This window comes from Podarcis tiliguerta, assembly GCF_965153285.1.
Source record: "Podarcis tiliguerta genome assembly, chromosome: 14".
Classification (NCBI taxonomy): Eukaryota; Metazoa; Chordata; class Lepidosauria; order Squamata; family Lacertidae; genus Podarcis; species Podarcis tiliguerta.
In genome coordinates this window covers 14,609,073-14,629,724 of record NC_139547.1, presented here as the reverse complement: position 1 = coordinate 14,629,724, position 20,652 = coordinate 14,609,073, and the positions used below count along the sequence as shown (strand labels likewise).

General features: G+C 41.4%; 1 protein-coding gene and 1 long non-coding RNA gene across 3 annotated transcripts in view; one reads left to right on the top strand and one right to left on the bottom strand.

The window, feature by feature from the left end:
* Positions 1 to 4,186, top strand: part of COPS2 (COP9 signalosome subunit 2) — a 19,657-nt gene extending 15,471 nt beyond the window's left edge. For both annotated transcript variants that reach the window (XM_083412162.1, XM_083412161.1), the window contains exons 11-13: positions 289 to 371; positions 2,326 to 2,384; positions 3,422 to 4,186. In XM_083412162.1, the coding sequence (XP_083268288.1) occupies positions 289 to 371; positions 2,326 to 2,384; positions 3,422 to 3,566 (287 nt within the window). In that variant the 3' untranslated portion in view covers positions 3,567 to 4,186. The remainder of the gene's footprint in view (positions 1 to 288; positions 372 to 2,325; positions 2,385 to 3,421) is intronic.
* On the bottom strand, positions 586 to 20,652 carry LOC310663886. The gene is made up of 3 exons (XR_014504631.1): positions 20,361 to 20,652; positions 10,758 to 11,003; positions 586 to 646 (listed from the first exon to the last, which is right to left on the bottom strand). It is a non-coding gene; the product is annotated as an uncharacterized lncRNA (long non-coding RNA).

The window sequence follows — 20,652 nt, the reverse complement described above, 5'->3', positions numbered from 1 at the left end:
GTTGATGCCCAGTTTGTTTCCAAACTGAGCTACCATTTGAGTTAGGGGGGAAAGCCTTAGGAGCATTTAAATACAGTTGAATAATTCGTTAGTTTGATTTAAATTTCACACGAATTCCCAGCTGGAAACGTCATTTGAGAGAACATTCTTAGGGTTTGATATACATTCTAATGCATCTGTAAAAGTGTAGTGATCGCTAGATATAAAATTAGACCTATGCATTTGCTTTTATCTAAAGTGCTTTCATTGTATTCATACTGTAATTACTTTGCTTTTGTTCTTTTCCAGAACTTTTGCGAAACATCCGAACACAAGTGCTTATAAAATTAATTAAGCCTTACACAAGAATACATATTCCTTTTATTTCTAAGGTATTTGAACACACTGTCTCCAGAGGATTACACTTAAAACTGCTTACAAAACCTGCATCTTGATATTTTTTTCTCTTGGGGGTTTTAACAGCTGGCCACCTTGTTGTTTGCTGTTTCCCTTCCAGATGCCAGGGTTGTGAGAGATGCTGTAAATCCCAGAGGCGCACAGCATAAGTTTAGGCTGTGATACTGGGTTACGATGAGATGATTTTGGGGCTCAAATGTTATGGGCGGGGGTCAGCAAAAGGAGCGGCTCAAAAACCGATTGCAGTTTTCTGTGGGAAGAAAATTCTGTTAATTTGTGGCGGCAGGGCTTGCAACTAGTGATGCGACACACACAAAGTTTGTTCTTTCTTGGCTTGCCACTGCTACAAATGTCAATGGCAGCAGATTTTCTAACAGTTCCCACCTCTAGCAACTGCCCTCTTTCACCCAGCGGTGCATGATGCTACATCATGATGTGCACTTGTTTCAATAGGGCATTCTGGAGTGAAATGCTTGCCTGCCGATATTATGGTTGTTACTTGCAGCAGGAGCAAACTAGAGTTTTCAAAGGAACAGAAATCAAAGTGGGAGGGTCTGGTGAATAACAGTCGACTACTGCCAACTCAAATTATTTTCTGTATTTGCTACTCCTAAATGGAGGGGGAGAGAAGCAAATTTGAGATCAACACTACTGTTGGATGCACATTCCTCTTCCTCACAAACCTGTGAAGCTACATCTGTGAAAGATAAGTTTGAAAAGCTGTGGTCAGTGCCTTCTAACTTCTCAAAAGCCAGACAGGAGGCTGAAGTGGAATTGCAGTGGGTACAGAGGCCTGCACAGCTATTTGTTCTTCAGCTGAGCTGGCAAAATCAAAATTAATTAGGCAGATATGGTTATTTGCACAATTTATTACACAATTCAGTTTTCATTGGCTTTTTTTAAAATGCAAAGCCATGGTTTATGCTAGCTAGTTAAAAGTCCATGCCATTATTGGAAATTCCAGATGTGCAACAATAAAAACAACGGTACAGTTCTACCTTCGTTCTCAAACGTAATCCGTTCCGGAAGTCCGTTCGACATCCAAAACGTTCAAAAACCAAGGCACGGCTTCCGATTGGCTGCAGGAGCTTCCTGCATTCAAGTGGAAGCCGTGTGGATATTAGGCTTCTGAAAAATGTTTGAAAACCGGAACACTTCTGGGTTTTCAGTGTTCGGGAGCCAAAAAGTATGAGTACCAAGGCGTTTGAGAACCAAGGTGTAACTCTGTAGAGTGGCTTTCCTTCCTTCTTGCTGCTCAGAATTCAGCTTCATTGGTTTCACTCCAGGCTCCATGGTGTAGCAGCCGCTTGGTCATAATTGGTGTCACTAGTTTGTGAAAACCATGGCTTGCAGTTCAGCTTCAAACTCTTTGGCTTAGATACATTTTAAAATGTATAGCCAAAAAACAAAACATGATTTTGCATTACATCTGAACCCGGCCCCTGTCCCTATGTACATAGGTACATAGGTTTTACTATTGCTAGTCAAGTCAAGATAACTATAACTGATTCTGCTGTTTGTGTTAAAACTTTCCTACCCTTTCCTTGACCGTCATATATACCCACTGCAACTTGCATCTTTCCTCAACCTGGTGTGCTCCAAATGTTGCTGGATTTAAACCCCAGATAGCACGGCCAGATGTCAAGGTGCTGGAATTATAGTCCAAGCATCTTTTTAAAAAAAATTCTTTAAAAAAACATTTATTCAAAAGTTACAATAGTCCAAACTTCTTGAGGTCACAAAGTTGGGAAGACTGGTTTATAGTATTGAGCTATAAGTGTACTGCCAGCAACAACCCGCAATGCTGACTAAAGGCTTTCATCTGCTAATCCTTCCTTTCCCAGTGATCATGCTGGTATTGACGTTATATGTTTAACTTTCCTACGTAGCTTTCCTACGTTGATATTTAATACCTCTTTTCTCCCTTAGGAGTTAAACATAGATGTAGCTGATGTGGAGAGCTTGCTTGTGCAGTGTATACTGGATAAGTGAGTATTTTTTCCCCTTCCTTTTTGAGTACTGAATGTTTTTTAAAATTTTATTTATAGCAGGGGTGGGAACTGGATTGGGCCAGATCCTTACCTCCCCCTGCCTGCTAAAAACATTTTTAGGGAGGCGGGTGGTGCTGTGGTCTAAACCACAGAGCCTAGGGCTTGCTGATCAGAAGGTCGGTGATTCGAATCCCCGCAATGGGGTGAGCTCCCGTTGTTCGGTCCCAGCTGCTGCCCAGCTAGATGTCTGAAAGCATGTCAAGTGCAAGTAGATAAATAGGTACTGCTCCGGTGGGAAGGTAAACGGTGTTTCCATACACTGCTCTGGTTCACCAGAAGTGGCTTAGTCATGCTGGCCACATGACCCGGAAGCTGTCTGCGGACAAACGCCGGCTCCCTCGGCCTATAAAGTGAGATGAGCACCACAACCTCAGAGTCGTCCGCAATGTTTACCTTTAAAAACATTTTTATTTAGACAAGCCTATTCAGATGCTTAGGAAGTTGAGGTAATTATAATCTGTTTAACTTTTGCATGTTTTAAAGTACTGTTGTAATTTTTTCTTTTTATGTTTTTGGAAACAGCTGAGGTTTTTGTTTTTTAAAAAAATAATAATAAGCAAGCCGTGTATAAATTTTATGAAATAAATCATAAAAATATCCTACTCATATTCAGTAAATTAGTCGTGTCCCATGGACTTGCACATGCCTTGTTAACTCCACCCTTCCCTTTTTGACCCTCACCAGAGTTAATCTGAACCAGGGACTATTAACCATAGTTAGTTTGCAAACTTTAGTTTGTAGCATTAATATAATTCCTCTACAGAAAGAGGAGTCGAGGGAACTGGAGAAGTCAGGAGGGAGGGGAAGGACGCTATAAGCCCCTTGTTGTGCTCTTGACCTCCTGGCCATGAGTGGAAACACTCATAATTCGCATCATCTTGTGTTGTCTGGAACATTCATAACTTTGCACCAACCTGTTTTACCTATGTTGTAGGACGCACTTTAACACTTTCTTGTTTTGTCTCTTGCTTTAGCACTATTCATGGCCGAATTGATCAAGTCAATCAACTCCTTGAGCTGGATCATCAGAAGAGGGGTGGAGCACGGTATACTGCGTTAGATAAATGGACCAACCAACTAAATTCTCTCAATCAGGCCGTAGTCAGCAAGCTGGCTTAACCAACAACAGGCAATTACAAAATGTACTTAAGGCAACAGCGCAGTGATGTAAACCTTAAAAACTGGGAATGGCAAAACTACTGTCGGTTGGTGTGCCCTGAAATTATTGGAGTTAATGGCAGAAGTGCTTTTTTGATCAGCTGGTTTGTGTTTTGCTGCTGCATTTATCCCAAGAAAAACAGCTTTAATCTCCAGAAGAAAACCAAATGCCACGGGATTTATGCTGTGTTGACATCTTGCCCTCACCATGCAACACCCTAATAATTTGTCAAGGGGCAACTAATGACCAGAGCGAAGGTTTTGTTTGTCATGATTTTAAATACACTGACACGTTCCTGTTGGTTTAAATTTAAACATATTTTACCTGCAGAAAAAAGAAATCTCACAAAAAAATAACCTGCAATAACTTGAAATGCATACCCTTTTGAACACTTCCTTTTTCTCATGTATAAATCAAAACGTTTGCTGCATTTTGCAAAATGTCAATTCTCCAAAAATGTGTCCGTATATTTCTGTACCTGCAGTGTAGTAAAGGTTTAGAAGAAACCCTGTAATTATGGTGGCATACTGTCACTTAGGTTTCAAGCAGCAAAAATAAACAGTGCAGTTCAGAAATTGTAGAGTTTTTGTTTCTTGATGTGTTTTTCCTTATGTGGCGGGCTTGTGTTTAAGAGATTCAGGGAGAGTGTTGTTGCCTTCTGCCTGCATTTTGAAAGCACTCTGAAGGTCAGGGGCACCATCTACGAAGCTGTGCTGCTAAACAACTGCAATCTGTCAAAGGGGCTTATGTGAAACTTCCACACATGCCACGTTTTCTTAGTGGAAGCCTATTACTGCCTGCTCTGTGGCTAGTCAGTCAAGAGCAGTCCACTGGGATCTTCCCTTTCAGTTTCAAAGAAGAATGTTCTTGCTAACCATAGTTAGTGTCAAACCACATTTTGCAGCTGGAGTTAGAATGGGTTTGTAGACTGGCTGAACTAAATTTAGTTAATGAAAATACAAGTGCAGATGTAATCTTAACCATATTAGCTCTGAGACTGAAAGGGAGGTGGGAAATGTCCACATTGGGTTGCAAACCTGTGGGATGCACTTAATTATCTAATGTGATTAGCTAATTGTGCAACAGTTTAGCAGGCTGTACCTATTAACTTAAATTTTGCACGTGTGTTTAAGTATTACTCTTTGGTATTTATATGCAAACGCTACTGATCAAGCATTACCAATTTAACTGTTTGCTAATGTACAACCCTTTCTTAAGAGTGTCCTGGCCACTGTTGTTTTGGCACATCGCAGAACTGGATTTTTAAATCTTGGATTTAGATAAACATGGGCTGTGGTTGATGGGATTGCTCAGACGAGTGGTGCCAAATGGAAGTTTGTGGTTTTACTCTTTTTAAAAGAAAAGGGGGAGAAACTATAAATAAAAACTGTAGAAACTGAAGACCAGCATTCAGGAGTCATACCTGATGCTATGGAGTCAGAATTGGTCTTTTCATATGAGGATTTCTGAAGTGGCAGGTGAACTACAGACAGTTCTTTCACAGTCTGCCAATAGGAAGCAGTAGAGGGTATTTCAAAGCATTATTGCAGCTGAGACTGTTAGGTTTCCATATGGAATCTGATAGAATATGGTTAACAGAAGTAAAACTTTGAAAATGAGTGTTGGTCGGCTTTTTGTTCTTTTCATAGTTTTTGCCCTGCCTGCCCACGATTCTCTTCCTCTTCCATGTCCTGCAGCTGCTTCCCATTCTGTATCCTTGTCTTACCTTTGTACTAGCAGCACTGGTGAAAGGAATAATCCTGGTTCATATATTTTAGATGTCTTGTGAACTTTCCCTTCCACCCTCACATGGCATCCCTTTTGAGAACATGTTGGATCAAGCAAAGTACTGTTTTATAACCCGGTGTCTCTGAGAGGAGGAGCTCTACAGGTGATATGCTTACCAAGATTTTTTTGCAATGATGTCCCTTGTTGGTTTGGTTTTTTGAGCCACCACAGTCTTGCAGTGGCCATGTGTACATCTGCCATGTAGAGGCACTGTTGCGTTTGAGTGTTGCCTCCGCATGATGCTGGCTAGAAGCTCACTGGTGCCTTCACGTGCTATCGAGTATGTGAGCAGGACCAAATGATTTCTTACTGCTTGTATAGCACACTATATAGTAGTGCATTCAATCCCTAGGCCAATAGCTTTCAAACTTCTGCCATGGAAATCCTGCATGTTGCAGAGCATTCTGAAATATGTTCTAGTGCACATCAAGCTCTCAAGAGGTATTGTTGTTCCACATGAACTGAAAGTACATTCTAGAAGATGCCTTAACAATCCCTTGTGTGCTATGCAGCACAGGACAGGTTTCAGACAACGGTACCTGGAACACAATTGCAATGTGTCTCCTCCCCACTCTTTAAAAAAAAGCCCACATAGGTAACTGTGAGGTTGGTTGTTTGTTTTTTACTCGAGATTTAAACAATGAAAATTTTATTGTCCAGGGCTGAATTATGTACTGTGTATCCAAATGGATTCCCCACCTCCTTCCATTAAACATTACGCAAATCTGGGAAATGGCTTGTCATTTTAAGGTAGGAGCCAAAATAGATGTCTGAAATCAGATGGTTAGCTTTCTTTCATAGCTGATAGCAAGGAGCTTTCTATACAAAAAATAAGGAACACCAACGTCCTTTGAAACAATATCTAGCATGTAAAAGGTCCCAAGTTCATCTCTCTAAAGGTCTGAGAAAGACGCATCTGAAAATTGTGGAGATGTATTGCTAATGCCAAGTTAGATGGAATAATGGTCTAATCTTGTATAAAGCAGCTCCCTAAGATGCTGATATCTCCTGTATCAGCCTTTGTCACCATGGCATCCATGATGGGAACTATAGTCTCGTATGTATGTATGTATGTATGTATGTATAGAGAGAGTGTGGCAGGTGTCCTACTCATTCTATAGCCAGGGTTCATGGTAGATTACAGGATAATAATTCAGCTCCAGTGCAGTCCAAATTATGTGCCATTTTATAAATTGTGCAACCAATGTTCATAATTTGCAAAACTCTACAAATTTTACATTTTCCACCGCAAGGTGGTATTCCACTAAGTTACTCTGAGTAGACCTATTGAAAGTAATTGACATAACCAAATTAGGTCTATTGGTTTCTCCCCACTCCCCAACTCCAGTAGAGTTGTGGCAGCTGAACAGCTCTAGCTACAGACAGTACGTTTTGTGGCTTTTACTATAATTCCCAAAGATGTGCTCTCATTGAAGGGCAAAATTGAACATTTTTCTGGAGTGTGACAAATGGATTGGCTGTGTTTTGAATACATTTTATTAGGGCTTACAGAGAAAAATACAAAATTTAATATCAAATATTGTTTTTTGCCTAAACTAACTAAGACTTGGTTCTAAATCCAATGTAAACAAAGGAGGGGAGGGGAGGGGAGAGAGAAATAGATAGATAGTTAGTTAGATAGATAGATAGATAGATCGATAGATCGATAGATCGATAGATAGATAGATACAGTGGTGCCCCGCAAGACGAATGCCTCGCAAGACGGAAAACCCGCTAGACGAAAGGGTTTTCCGTTTTGGAGGTGCTTCGCAGGACGAATTTCTCTATGGGCTGGCTTTGCAAGACGAAAATGTCTTGCAATTCCTGAGGGGGGGGTTTCGCTCCCCACCCCCTTTTTCTAAGGCACTAAGCTGCTAATAGCCTTTTAGCAGCTAATCCGCTAATCCCTTAAGCCTTTAATAGCCGCTAATAGCGCTAGTCCGCTAACCCGCTAATGGGCTTGCTTCGCAAGACGAAAAAACCACTAGACGAAGAGACTCACGGAACGGATTTTTTTCGTCTTGCGAGGCACCACTGTAGAATAGGGGTTAAAAAGAGAGAGGGAGAAATAAAATTCAGAAGGTAAGGGACTTCTCATTCTTTTCACTTCATCCACTCCAATATAACACCCAACAAATGGATTGGCTCCAGAGGAGCAGCATGCTTTATGATGTCCCTTGGTTAGCAACATAGCACTGATGTAGCTGGGCTTTCATATAAAGCAGTATTCGGTAGGCAAAAAGCTGCAATACGTTTTGGCTTTGAAGCTTTTTAAAAAGCATGTGTTGGCCTATTTTACCATGTAGTATATAATAAGCTTGATGATGCATACATGAACACCAAGACAGTCCATGGACAATTTATGTATGTTAAGTTGTTCCCAAAGAACCCTATGATGCCATAAACAATAATATCGTTGCCCTGGATGAATATGACATACTTAAAAATCTGGCGAGGGTGCCAGGACCCAGGCAAATTTGTCTTGGTGACTTGGTTGAGCTTCTGTGCCATCAGTTTGCTATCCTGCCCTATCTGTGGTGCAATTTCCTCAGTTTGTTTAGGCCAAAGTAAGTCCCATGGAACTTGATGGGACTGGCTCGCTATTAAGTGTGTTCAGGGTTGCAACTCTAATCTTCACATTGTCCTTCGCTGCCTTCATCCCCATTCCATAGCTGCTACTGTGAGCTACTAAACAGCATTCAGAGGCTTGTCTGGAATCTGACCCTGCCAAGTAGGAATCTATGCAGTCCTCCTACACCTTCTGGCAGAGGAATTGCAGCACTGTAATAGAGGCCAAGTTGTTGTAGATGAAGTGAGATAACAAACAGGGATCAGAAACTGGAAGGCAAACCCCACTGAAGGGTTAGGCCCTGCTTATGTAGCAGTACAGCTGACTTTTCTGCCTTGCCTGACTGCAAAGTGTTGTCTCTAAAACTTCTCCTCCATAAAAATGTTGCACTGTGCATGATGGTCTACCACATCACCCCTCCCAATATAAACCTTCCTAGACCCACAACTGTGATCTCAAAAGTAGACAAGCAGGGCTGGTGCTAGCTCATAGCATCCTTTGCCAAAGGACAAGGCCCACCACCACTGGTACCAGAGCCCATCTGCCCCATACTATTAAAGCAGTGTCTTTCCACGTTAAATAGTCAAAGCTTATACCCAAAGAATCCTGGGAAGCATCATCTGTTAATGTTGTGGCAGATATTCATTTAGGAAAACATCAGAAGGTTTTCTATTGGGAATAGTACCAGGAAGTCTAAAGGAAGAAGACATTATATTTATATGCAACAGTAGCCGCAAGGCTATTGATTGCAAAAAATTGGAACAGTGGTATTATACCGACAAAAACAGAGTAGCTTGCCAAATTATTGGAGTATTACAATGTATCCAAAACAATGGAAGAAATTGGAAGGGTGTCAAAAGAGAAGATAGACAAGGACTGGAAGGTGTTTAAAGGATACTTGCAAAACTATATTGGAAAAATCAGAACTCCTGTTAGAATAAACAAGCTCCGTTATAAATACTGAAATACTAAATAAGATGGATAAGAATGTTTGACAGAAAAAGAAGCATAAAATTGGTTTAAAATTGTGTGAAAGAAAGTAATAGAAGTGGAAATAAATTATAGTTGAGTAGATTGGAAGTTCAACACAAGGGTGGGGTGAGGGGTAAGGGATGGTGGTGGGAAAAAGAAGTATCTGTGGGATTGAGTGTGGGTATGTATGAATATTTTTAAGGATTGTATGAAATGTATGTTTGTATATTCGTAACGTGTGTATTAATGCTGAATTATTTTAGTAATAAAAATTAATTTTTAAAAAATGTTGTGGCAGCTATTAGGAGACCTACATTCTCCCACAGAGCTACAGTTTTCACAGTGGTTCCCTTCTTGGGGAACTCTGAAAGCTGTGCCTATGTGAGAGGAATGGGCAACATGCGAGTGTCTCTTAATAATTCTCAGCACGCTGAACAAACCACAGTTCACAGGATTCTTGAAGTGGGGGAATCAAGACTGTTTAAGACGGTTCTGCTTTAAACATATGGTGAAGATGGGGCCAGGTGTGGCCTGGACCTCCCTTTATCCCCCCCCCCAGGCCCATGGAATTGGGCTTGCCACTACCACCATTTTCAATTTCCTCAAGTACCAAATTGCTGAGCTAATAAGGCCCAGTGTTTTACCTACTTGTTTCTATTCGGAAAAGAACGTTTTGCACACTCACCTGGAAACATTTTTATTTATTAAAACATTTCTATCCCACCCTGAGCACATCAGTCTGGAAGCAATGCACAGCCAATTGTTTAACATACTGGTATCCACCTTTAAATCAATACAGATAAAAATGATAATAAAGCTGGTAACACAGGACAGAGGTGAAACATGCCAGCCTGCTGGGAAAAGTTGAGAAAAGGTCTACAAACATAGGTACTGTATTTTTTGCTCTATAAGACTCACTTTTTCCCTCCTAAAAAGTAAGGGGAAATGTGTGTGCGTCTTATGGAGCGAATGCAGGCTGCGCAGCTATCCCAGAAGCCAGAACAGCAAGAGGGATTGCTGCTTTCACTGCGCAGCGATCCCTCTTGCTGTTCTGGCTTCTGGGATTCAGAATATTTTTTCCCTTGTTTTCCTTCTCCAAAAACTAAGTGCGTCTTATGGTCTGGTGCGTCTTATAGAGCGAAAAATACGGTACTTACTTTAGCACAGGTATGGGGAATCTTTGTTGCTCCCAATATTGCTCCTATTGTCCCTGGCTATATGCCATGCTTGTTGGGGCTGGTGGGAGTTGTAGTTTGGCAACATCTGGAGGGTCAAAGGTTCCCCAGCCTTGTTTTAGTGAGTCAACAACGATAGCACTTGCTTGAGCTGAAGAGAGGAGTTCTATAAAATCTTGCCACCATAGAAAAGGCTTCAACCCTCACCAAATTTGCTGACTACCAAGAACACATTGTCCGCCAAACATAACAAGCAAACAGGGCAATAGAGGTGAAGGTGTTCCTTCGACACCCAGCTGGAAGAGGAAATGATTCTCAGAGTTAGTCCAGAGAGCAACAGTGGGTCACAGCATTCAGAGTGTTGGAAAAGAGACAGAGTTGCATGGCCACAACCTGCCCTGCCATCGGTCTTGCTTCTGTCTTGGAGCGCCACAAATGTCCCGCTGTTTGGCACTATAAAGGCTAAACAGGTACCACAAGCACGCTTCCGGCTACATTGGTGAGAGCAGTGGTTAGAATGACCTTGGTTGGCCAAGTCACTATCTCCCTGCCTAAGCTATCTTGCAGGCTGGTTTCGAGGATAAACTGAGGAGGGGAGTACCATGTGTACTAGGAGATCCTTAAATGAGTGGGAATACATCACAAACCTTTATGTCAGACTCTCCTCCCTCGCAATCTGTATAGCTGCTGGAGACTGTTGCACAGCCACAACAGAATCAGTGAATCCTTTCTATGCCCCAGGACGGTCTTTGAGAAGATGTTTTGGAGTACCACCATAGCCTTCATTCTCATTTTCACGCATGCAATAGGCTGATAAGGATGCGTGATGGATTTGACAATATCTCTTTCTTCTCTTGTCCAGCGGGATAGGACTGTATTCTTTCCCCTTGCTTCTGTTAAGAATTGAGAAAGTGTGGTTGAGTAGCCAGTTCATGGTGGTGCTTTCTTCAGGAATAGATTGTGGTGAAGAAATTATTTATGGGAGGTGGTGCAGTTGGCGTCAGTACATAAGAAGTGTCTGGCTGGATCTGACCAAAGGTTAATCTTATCTAGCATTCTATTTCCAACATACCAGCCAGCTGCATTTGTAATCTGAGTACAATGGTGACTTTGTCACATGTGAACATTACCCAATCCATTCTGCTTTGACACTATACCATAGAGACAGACTCTAATGGTATGCACGTGAATGGGTTATTTCAGACCAGTTTCTCCAGGTTATTTCAGACCAGAAATGGGTTATTTCAGACCAGTTTCTCCAGGCTGTACTAGAATCACCATTTAAATTTCCCCAGAGTGCTCTGGAACAATACTATGTTGAGGACCTTGTAGAAAACTGAAACAGCAGTTCTGAAATCCTAATATAGGAGGACTAGAATACATCAGTACAGGTGAGATCTGCTGATTTTCTGGGGCATCAACAGTTGCTGCAAGGTGCTGGATGCTGATATCTGGCATAGTTCCAGTGCACACTCTTAACTTCTCCCATATAAGTGAAGAGTTTCCTATGGAGAAAGGTAAAGTGCTCCACTTTGGGACACATTGAAGCAAGTACAAAAACCACTTTCTGTTCCATTCATGGAGAGGAGTGTGGGCAGGATCCTGAATAAGGGGGTACAGTGTGCCCATGAACAGATCCACAGCACTCTCTAAGGGTCCTTGCAATGTGAAAGCCATCCAGCAGTGCAGTTACGCAGTTTTAGATTCTCGACTTAATGACTTCGTACACATAGATACCGTATTTTTTGCTCTATAAGACTCACTTTTTCCCTTCTAAAAAGTAAGGGGAAATGTGTGTGTGTCTTATGGAGCAGATGCAGGCTGCGCAGCTATCCCAGAAGCCAGAACAGGAAGAGGGATTGCTGCTTTCACTGCGCAGCGATCCTTCTTGCTGTTCTGGCTTCTGAGACTCATAATATTTTTTTTCTTGTTTTCCTCCTCCAAAAACTAGGTGCATCTTGTGGTCTGGTGCATTTTATAGAGCAAAAAATACGGTACCTCTTTACCCTAGCCTTTGGCATCTGAGATTTATATTGTTAGGATCCATTCTATTCTTCTGATGGTTTTTTTAAAACTGACTTTAATGTTGTATTTTTATACTGTTGTAACCCTTCACAGGGATCTTTTTGTGGTCAAGGACAGCAGGAAATCCAGTCAATAATAACAGATGAAAATATGCATTACTTTGCCTAGTCCAAACTGTGTCAAAACATCCCTGTTGCATTTGGGGGACCCTCCTGCTCCTTCAGCCGAGTGGGGCTCTGGATTTATGCCCTGACAGCACCACTGAAGCCCTTCTCTGTGCACACCATCTGCCCATCATAATGACAGACATTTTGCTGCCATATAATAACAACAGAACCAGAAAGCACTACCCAGATTAGCTCTGAAGAACTGCATTGTTAGCAAAGCCTGAATAACAGCCTTTACCAAAAAAAAGAAGAAGTGACCTTTATGTGGGCATGTATTGCTGGAGCATAAAAGAGAACTGTACAATGGCCATTTTCATTGTAGCAATACATTTATTTTAAATACGATCAAGCAAATATCTTAAGAAAAATGTCACAGGCTATAACTTGACAGTCAACACCATTTGGAGTAGGATTCCTAACAAGCTGAACTGCATTCCAGATTTACAATCCTGATGGCCATTACAAAGAAGGCAGTTGTTTCAGGTCCTGCTTGTAGTGGGCATTTTTCACTGGATTCTCTGGGCAGACGGGTTCTCCCACATTTCTCAGAAGGAGAGCAGTGACTGGGTTTTTAAATAAGTTGTTTCTCAACAGAAGTACAACATGCACAAACATATTGTTGCAAGCCACTGCAATCTCAAAGTAGTGCGAGATTCCAGGGGTCCCTATTGGAAATGAGGCACAGCAGAGACTGTGGTGTCTTTAGGATATGTGGTTTATTTATACAAATACACAACCTGAGCCTATAATGGATGGGTTCACAGCATTAACTCCCATAGCAGCAGCCTTGAATTCAAGCAGAAAACAGCCATAGCTCACTCTCTATCTTTTCAGCCTGCAGCTTTCCCCCTCTAGGTCACATCACAGCAAACTCTGCTCTCAAACTCAATCGTTGTTCTTCTAATTATCAAAAAGCTGGAGGATGGGACCCACCCTTTCATTATCTGGCACAGAGCCTCCTTTCCTTTGCTCTCTTATTAGCTTTTCACCCAGGCGATCACCTCAATGAAAGAAGGTAGCCTGGCTTATATTTTAACCCTTGCTGAATCTAGGGATTAGAAGGCTTGATCAGATTTCAACACCCACTCATAACACTATGTTACAAAGAACTGAAAGATGGATTGCAGAGGGATTTAGTTGTTTACTTTCAAAAGTTATGAAACCTTTACACACTGTTTATCTTAATGATGGCATCTTACCCTCTTGCATTTATTAATGAATCATATAACTCTCCATTTAAATTGCAGGGTTTTAAGCACACTTGATATGATCTGTATAAAACCATATTTTGGATACACTCCTTTAATGCAGATGCTGGAAAAGATATGAAGGGGCAAAACATTAAAATTATTGTAGCATCATAGCTGATGGAGGGACTGTAACCCCCCCCCTTAACTATGTCTGGTTGCATTATCAATTTGCAGCCCTGCTTAAACTGTCCTGTTCCGTTTGCAGGTGATAGTTTTCAGAAACGTTGCAGTGATATGTTGCCTGTTGTATATATGTCACTTCCCCTTATCCTGCCATGGGCTCTGGTCAAACAGGTTTCGAAGCACTACAAAATGTACTAGACCTGTTTAGACTTTGAAAATCTCCAAGGAAGGTGCCCGAGTCTGGGGCTTCATTGCAGACTGATCCTGTGCATTAAGTTCAATGAAAGTTGTCCCCAAGTAAGCAAGAGCCTCAGACAGCTTGTTGTCTGGCTAAATTAAGAAAATGTTCATGCAGCTCTATCCTGTGCATGGTTAAAAGGTAAAAGGACCCCTGACCATTAGGTCCAGTCGTGACCGACTCTGGGGTTGCGGCGCTCATCTCACTTTATTGGCCGAGGGAGCAGGCGTACAGCCTGGTCATGTGGCCAGCACGACTAAGCCGTTTCTGGCGAACCAGAGCAGCGCTGGAGTGGTACCTATTTATCTACTTGCACTTTGAGGTGCTTTTGAACTGCTAGGTTGGCAGGAGCAGCGGGAGCTCACCCCGTCGCGGGGATTCAAACCGCCGACCTTCTGATCGGCAAGTCCTGGGCTCTGTGGTTTAAACCACAACGCCACCCATGTCCCCCTGTGCATGGTTACTTGAAGGTAAATCTCACTGTGATCAGTGAGGTTTATTCCCAGGGAAGTGGGCACAAATTACAGCTTCGCTGTTTGACAGAAATCTACCTCTAAGTTAAAACTCATTGTTTATTTTCTCATTTGTGCAGAAATAGGGAACCCATTATCCTTCAAATGTTGTGGACTCCAACTCCCATCAACCTAAGGTAGCACAGTTAAACCATCAGGGATGATGGGAACTGTAGTCCAGCAACATGGAGGACCACAAGATCCCCACTCCTGCACTAGTGGATATGGGAACAACTATTCTCTCTTTTCTTGACACTGACAATTATTAGAAAGTTATCGACATGGCCCACTTTGTGCAACTTGGTCAGGCTTTATTCTGTTGCCACTAAGGAAAAAATATTTTTGTCCACCTAGCTCTCATGGTTGCATGCGGAATAGCACCCTAGGTTGGTTTTATTTGTTCTTGCTTTAATGGCTGATCTGACCGGGGGGTGGCTGTGTTAAGGTATGGGGGGGGGGGTTATTTCTTTCCTTATGTGTTTCCCCTTCATTGTGTTCTTTGTTCTGTGAAAACAGTAAAACTATTTTAAAAATAGAGAGACCTTCAAAAGGCAACTGGGTCCTTCTTCTGAACTTCTGATCACCAGCAGTGTTTTCCTAGTGAGGAAGGGAAATGCAACCACTGTGAATTTCACAGTTGTGTTGCAAGCATAACGAATTATTAAGTTTGAACTTGCATCCAAATCAAGTAAGGTCATCTCACAATCCTATTGACGTGAGAATGTCTCATCTCAAAAAGTAACATACATACATATGTCTGCAATAACAGCACTCCTACATGTTTCTTAAGAAGTAACCCCTACTGTCTTCAAATGAGGCTAAACCCCTAGTGTGTTTAGCAATGCAAGCAAAGTTAATTAAATTGTACAATACAGTACTTGAATAGGCAGTCACTCCATGTGCTGTATTTAGAACACCAGCTTTTTCTTTATATATATTATTAAATTTTTCTATTTTACATTTTAGAGTATTCATTTAAACAACCTTCAATCAATGACTTCCCTTCTTCTCTTTCCATGGTTCAATTTACACACCATAAATCCCTGCATATTTTACATAAACTAAACCATTCAGTATTCCATTATTACATCCATCAAAGCTTATCTACACGGTTGAATTTATCTTAATGCTGCCAGCGGTTTTAAATGTACATAATTTTCACCCATATATTCAATAAACATTTTCCAATCTTCTTTAAACCTGTGTTCTTCTTGTTCTCTTATTCTATACGTTAAATCTGCAAGCTGCGCATATTCCTTCAGTTTAAGTTGCCATTCTTCTTTAGTTGGGACCTTGCTCATTTTCCATTTTTGGGCTAATAAAACACGGGCTGTGGTAGTGGCATACATAAATAATCTTTTTTGACACCTGGGAATTTCCATCTGAATTATCCCCAACAAAAAGGAATTTGGCTTTTTGGGAAAGGTACTTTTAAACATTTTTTACAATTCATTATAAATTATTTCCCAGGACTCTTTTACCCTTTTACAAGTCCACCACATATGATAAAACATACCCTCAGTCTCATTTTATCTCCAGCACTTATCCGACTCAGACTTACACATTTTAGCAAGTGTACTTGGAGTTAGATGCTATCTGTAAATCATTTTTAGATAAGTTTGCCTTCAAAGAATAATATGCTGTGAACTTCAAACCACTCTTCCAAAGTTTTCCCAGAGATTTAAACCTATATTATGTTCCATATCTACTTTTTCATTGTGTTTAGCATTGCAAGCAAAGTTAATTAAATTGCACAATACTTGAATAGGCAGTCACTCCATGTGCCGTATTTAGAACACCGGCTTTTTCCAGCTGTAGTTATGCCAATAGAACTGAATCAATGAACTGCCATGAGAAAATGATCGCAGATAGTAAAGGGTATTTCTGCAATAACATTCCTTCCTTCTGGTATGGCATTTTGACTTCATGGTGTAGATCTGCCTTCCCCAACGGTGTGCCTTCCAGTGTTTGGGACCACAATTCTTACCATACTTCACTAATGGCCATACTGACTGGGGCTGATGAGAACTGTAGTCCAAAACATTGTGGAGGCACCAGGTTGGGGGAAGATAGTATAGATTCACATTAGAAATGCTTTCTACACATTAACAAGTGTTCAGTGCCAGGTTTGGGGAGGCTCTTAGACAACGTGCTCTCAGTCTAAACCAGCATCAGCACCTGGCACCTTGGGGAAGCTGTCAAGAGATCAGTGCCTTGTCAGGGTCCCCTGCTGATGCCTATCCTGTCCTGTCTTGCCCTCCCCTTCCTTTTTCCGGCTCAGCACTCTAAGCAGTGAGAGACAACTGGATCTAGCCACCCTTTCAACTTTCCACAATGCCACAGTGACCAACCAGATGTTTCTGGGATGGCTGCAAGAAGGAACTGAGCACAATAGCTTACACGGGTCAGCAAACATTTTCAGTGGGGGGCCGGTCCACTGTCCCTTAAACCTTGTGGGGGGCCGGACTATTTTTTTTTGGGGGGGGGGAATGAATGAATTCCTATGCCCCACAAATAACCCAGAAATGGATTTTAAATAAAAGGACACATTCTACTCATGTAAAAACACCAGGCAGGCCCCACAAATAACCCAGAGAGGGAGAACAAGATGTGTAGAGATTGCTACTTATTCTCATACCTCCTTCTCTCTCTGCTTGTTCGCTCACAGAAGGGAAGCAGTCACAAAGAGAGGATGAAGGAAACTTCAGGGACTGACTATGCCCCCCATCCCGGGAGTGGGCTGAAGTTTGTAACCAAAAATACAACACTCTGAAAGAGCTGGTGCAGTGTGTTGCTCAAAGTGAGAAAGTAAGCCCTTGTTCAAATTTTGCCTGTCATTAATTCCAGAGGTGGCCTTAAGCAGCCTTCTTTCTTCTAGCCTCTGCCGCCTCTGGTCTCTGAGCTGCTCCCCACGCCTCTTAGAAAATAAGAACCCTCCTGGATCAGACCAAATCTAGTCCCACATTCTCCTATCACATTGACCAACCTGATGTCTATGGGAAGCCCATGAGGGCACAAGTGCAACGGCACAAGATGTAATAATTTCTAAAAGAATGTTAAAATACTGTATTACAAATTGTAAACATTTAGGATTGTTAAACTGGTGCTCCAATAGAATACAACCAGTGGGCTTTGGGCTGCCTTGTACTAGTCCCCAAGGCAAAGAAAATATAGATATTTAATATTTCAGACTTTATTTTGTAATATATAGATTCTACCCAAAGTGACAATAAAAATAGAGGGTTTTGGTTTGTATGTTCCAACATTTAATCAGCAGCTAAGAAAAGCACTTTTACTAGCTATGATGTTTTCTAACTTGTTTTCCAAGTCTTGGAAATTTAGTTGTGAACCATTAATCTAATAGGGAACATTCTGGCGTTAAAAGCATGGAATCCTGAGTTCAAATTCCAGCTTCAACAGATGGTTTTGACTATTCTTGTCTTCTTTAGACTCAATTTCCCACCTGAAAAACAGTCTACTTATTTACAAGTATCCATAATCCATTTTTGTGGAAACATCTAAAGGAACGTAGTAAAATCAGCCTTTTTAAAAAAACTGTGTTGGAAATAATGTTGACTAGAACAACTAGTGGTTATATCTAGGTCAGCATGTAGCATCCTCACTCTCTGTGTCAGAATTATCTATACAGGATCAAAAATGCAACCTCTAATTGAGAGACATGATCAACAGGAGGTGACTCGCTTTATAATTGCTATGTATGTTCATGTATACTTCCAATGAAGTATTTAGTCACTGTCACTAAACATGATATAAATTGATAGGCTGTTGGTTTTTCATGCGAAGCATGATCACGTATGTGACTTTGCTTTTGAATAACAAGCCCATTACTGAGAGTGATTTCAAATAAATGATCTAGATCATTCCATACCATCCTTGATCTTAATACAACCTGAAAAGATGTGTGTCTATAAACATAGGGTTTATAATCCTATAAACATAGGGTTTCTTGTCTTGACCCCATGGCCCTGGGTGAACAACCAGCAACCATTTGGATTAGGGTTGCCACTGTTCAGATTTTATCTCTGAAATTATTAGTGTATTTGTCCACATGAACTTCAGTTAAACTTTCCTCCAGCATTAAGGAAGCATTTAGGTCAGGGGGAGGCAAATTTAAGGCCCAAGCACCTTCTAAATCCGGCCAGCAGACAGTCCGGGAATCAGCGTGTTTTTACATGAGTAGAATGTGTCCTTTTATTTAAAATGCATCTCTGGGTTATTTGTTGGGCCTGCCTGGTGTTTTTACATGAGTAGAATGTGTCCTTTTATTTAAAATGCATCTCTGGGTTATTTGTGGGACATAGGAATTCGTTCATCCCCCCACCCCCAAAAAAATATAGTCCGGCCCCACACAAGGCCTGAGGGAAGGTGGACCAGCCCCTGCTGAAAAAGTTTGCTGAACCCTGATTTAGGTAGAGATATTTCTGGAGACAAACTGCGTGAGGCAGTGGAAGACAGGAGTGCCTGGTGTGCTCTGGTCCATGGGGTCACGAAGAGTCGGACATGACTAAACGACTAAACAAATTTCTGAAGACAAACAAATGCAATAGGAGGAGGAGAATAGTAGTACAGTGGTAACTCTGGATACACACACTTCTGGTTGTGTATCTTTTGGGTTACGCATGCGGCAAACCCAGAAGTATTTTTCCAGGTTTCGTCCCCCAAACGCATGCGCAGAAGCGTTCTACCGTGCCGTGCACATGCGCAGAACAGGCACCTCCAGTTGCGAATTCCTTGGGATCCGACCGGAGCTCCTGAACGGATCCCGTGCACAACCAGAGGTACCACTGTAAATTATTCTGTAGGAATACAATGCTTAGTGACATTTTATCATCCCATGTGAAAACTGGAAAAAAATTATGACTCTAATGACCATTAGAAATGAATGACCCATTTGCCAACACCACATTTAATAGTTAAAATAACACCAGATACCACTATGGCTGCAATAACTTGTCCAATGGTATTGGACATGAACATATAAAACGTTAAAACTAGATTAATCACTTGAATAAAGTAAGCCCACTGAGTTCAATGGGAATTACTCCCAGGAAACTAGGTACAGGATTGCAGCCTTGTTGCTTCAGTAGGACTTACTTCCAAGGAGGCATGGTTAGGTTTGTGCTGTGAGTTGAGCAACTAATTACTGTATTTTTCCATGTATAAGACTAGGTTTTTTTCCTAAAAAATAATTTCAAAAATTAGTGGGTGTCTTATACTCTGGGCCATCTCCCCCCATTTTCTTAAATCTGAGTCCCCCCAAAATAGGAGGCGTCTTATACATGGGGGCGTCTTATAGACGAAAAAATATGATATATGAGCTTCGATCATTTAATCAATTTTTGTAATTTTATATATACACAACAACTGGCATGAAGGAAAAACGCCTATTCGTGGAAGAAACTGAGAAAGGGGTAAAAGTCAACCTCCCCCAAGTTTCACAGAGATATTTTATAAATACGGCATTAGGTTAAGTTCCGGTTAACTACAATAACATATTTGGGGGATCATGTATACAAGTTCTTTCTTTTGTTCTGTTCTCTTTTCTACTAATTTTTTTATTCTTTTTGTGTGTGTCTTCTCTTACTCTGCGCCCTTGTGATCTACTTGTGATTTTTTCAATAAAGAATATAAAATAAGTTTCGCAGATATATGCATGAAAACTGAAAACATACATACACAGATAAGCAAGCAAAGCCCTGACCTAAAAATGTAGTGCTAAGCTCAAGTATAAAAGGCAAGCGTTTAAGCATAGTAGACACTATCCTAAAACAAAACCCTGCACCTTTATAGTTAAAAACACACACCTAAATAAATAAATAAATCCTTTATACCCCGCCCACCTGGCTGAGTTTCCCTAGCCACTCTCAACACTCTTTTACTAGGCAGCTAGGCTGCAATCTTATTACATACTCACCGGGCCTAAATCCCATTGTGGGCCTTACTCGTGAGTAAGCATGCATACGGTCGGACTGAACTGACACACAGCTCAAGGAAAGCTCTCACCCTGTCATGTAAAGTAAAGCCCCACTGTGGGCCTCACTCCCACAGCGAGGAGCTACTATACGAATGCAGGCAAAGGCATAACACACCTAGATAGATGGACATATAAATAGATAAATAAAGAGAAGCCTAAGAAGAAAGCGCGGAGGAGTTTCACCAGCCCTCCCCCTGATGAACTCCAGCTGGGCTCCAAACTAGCCTTGCAG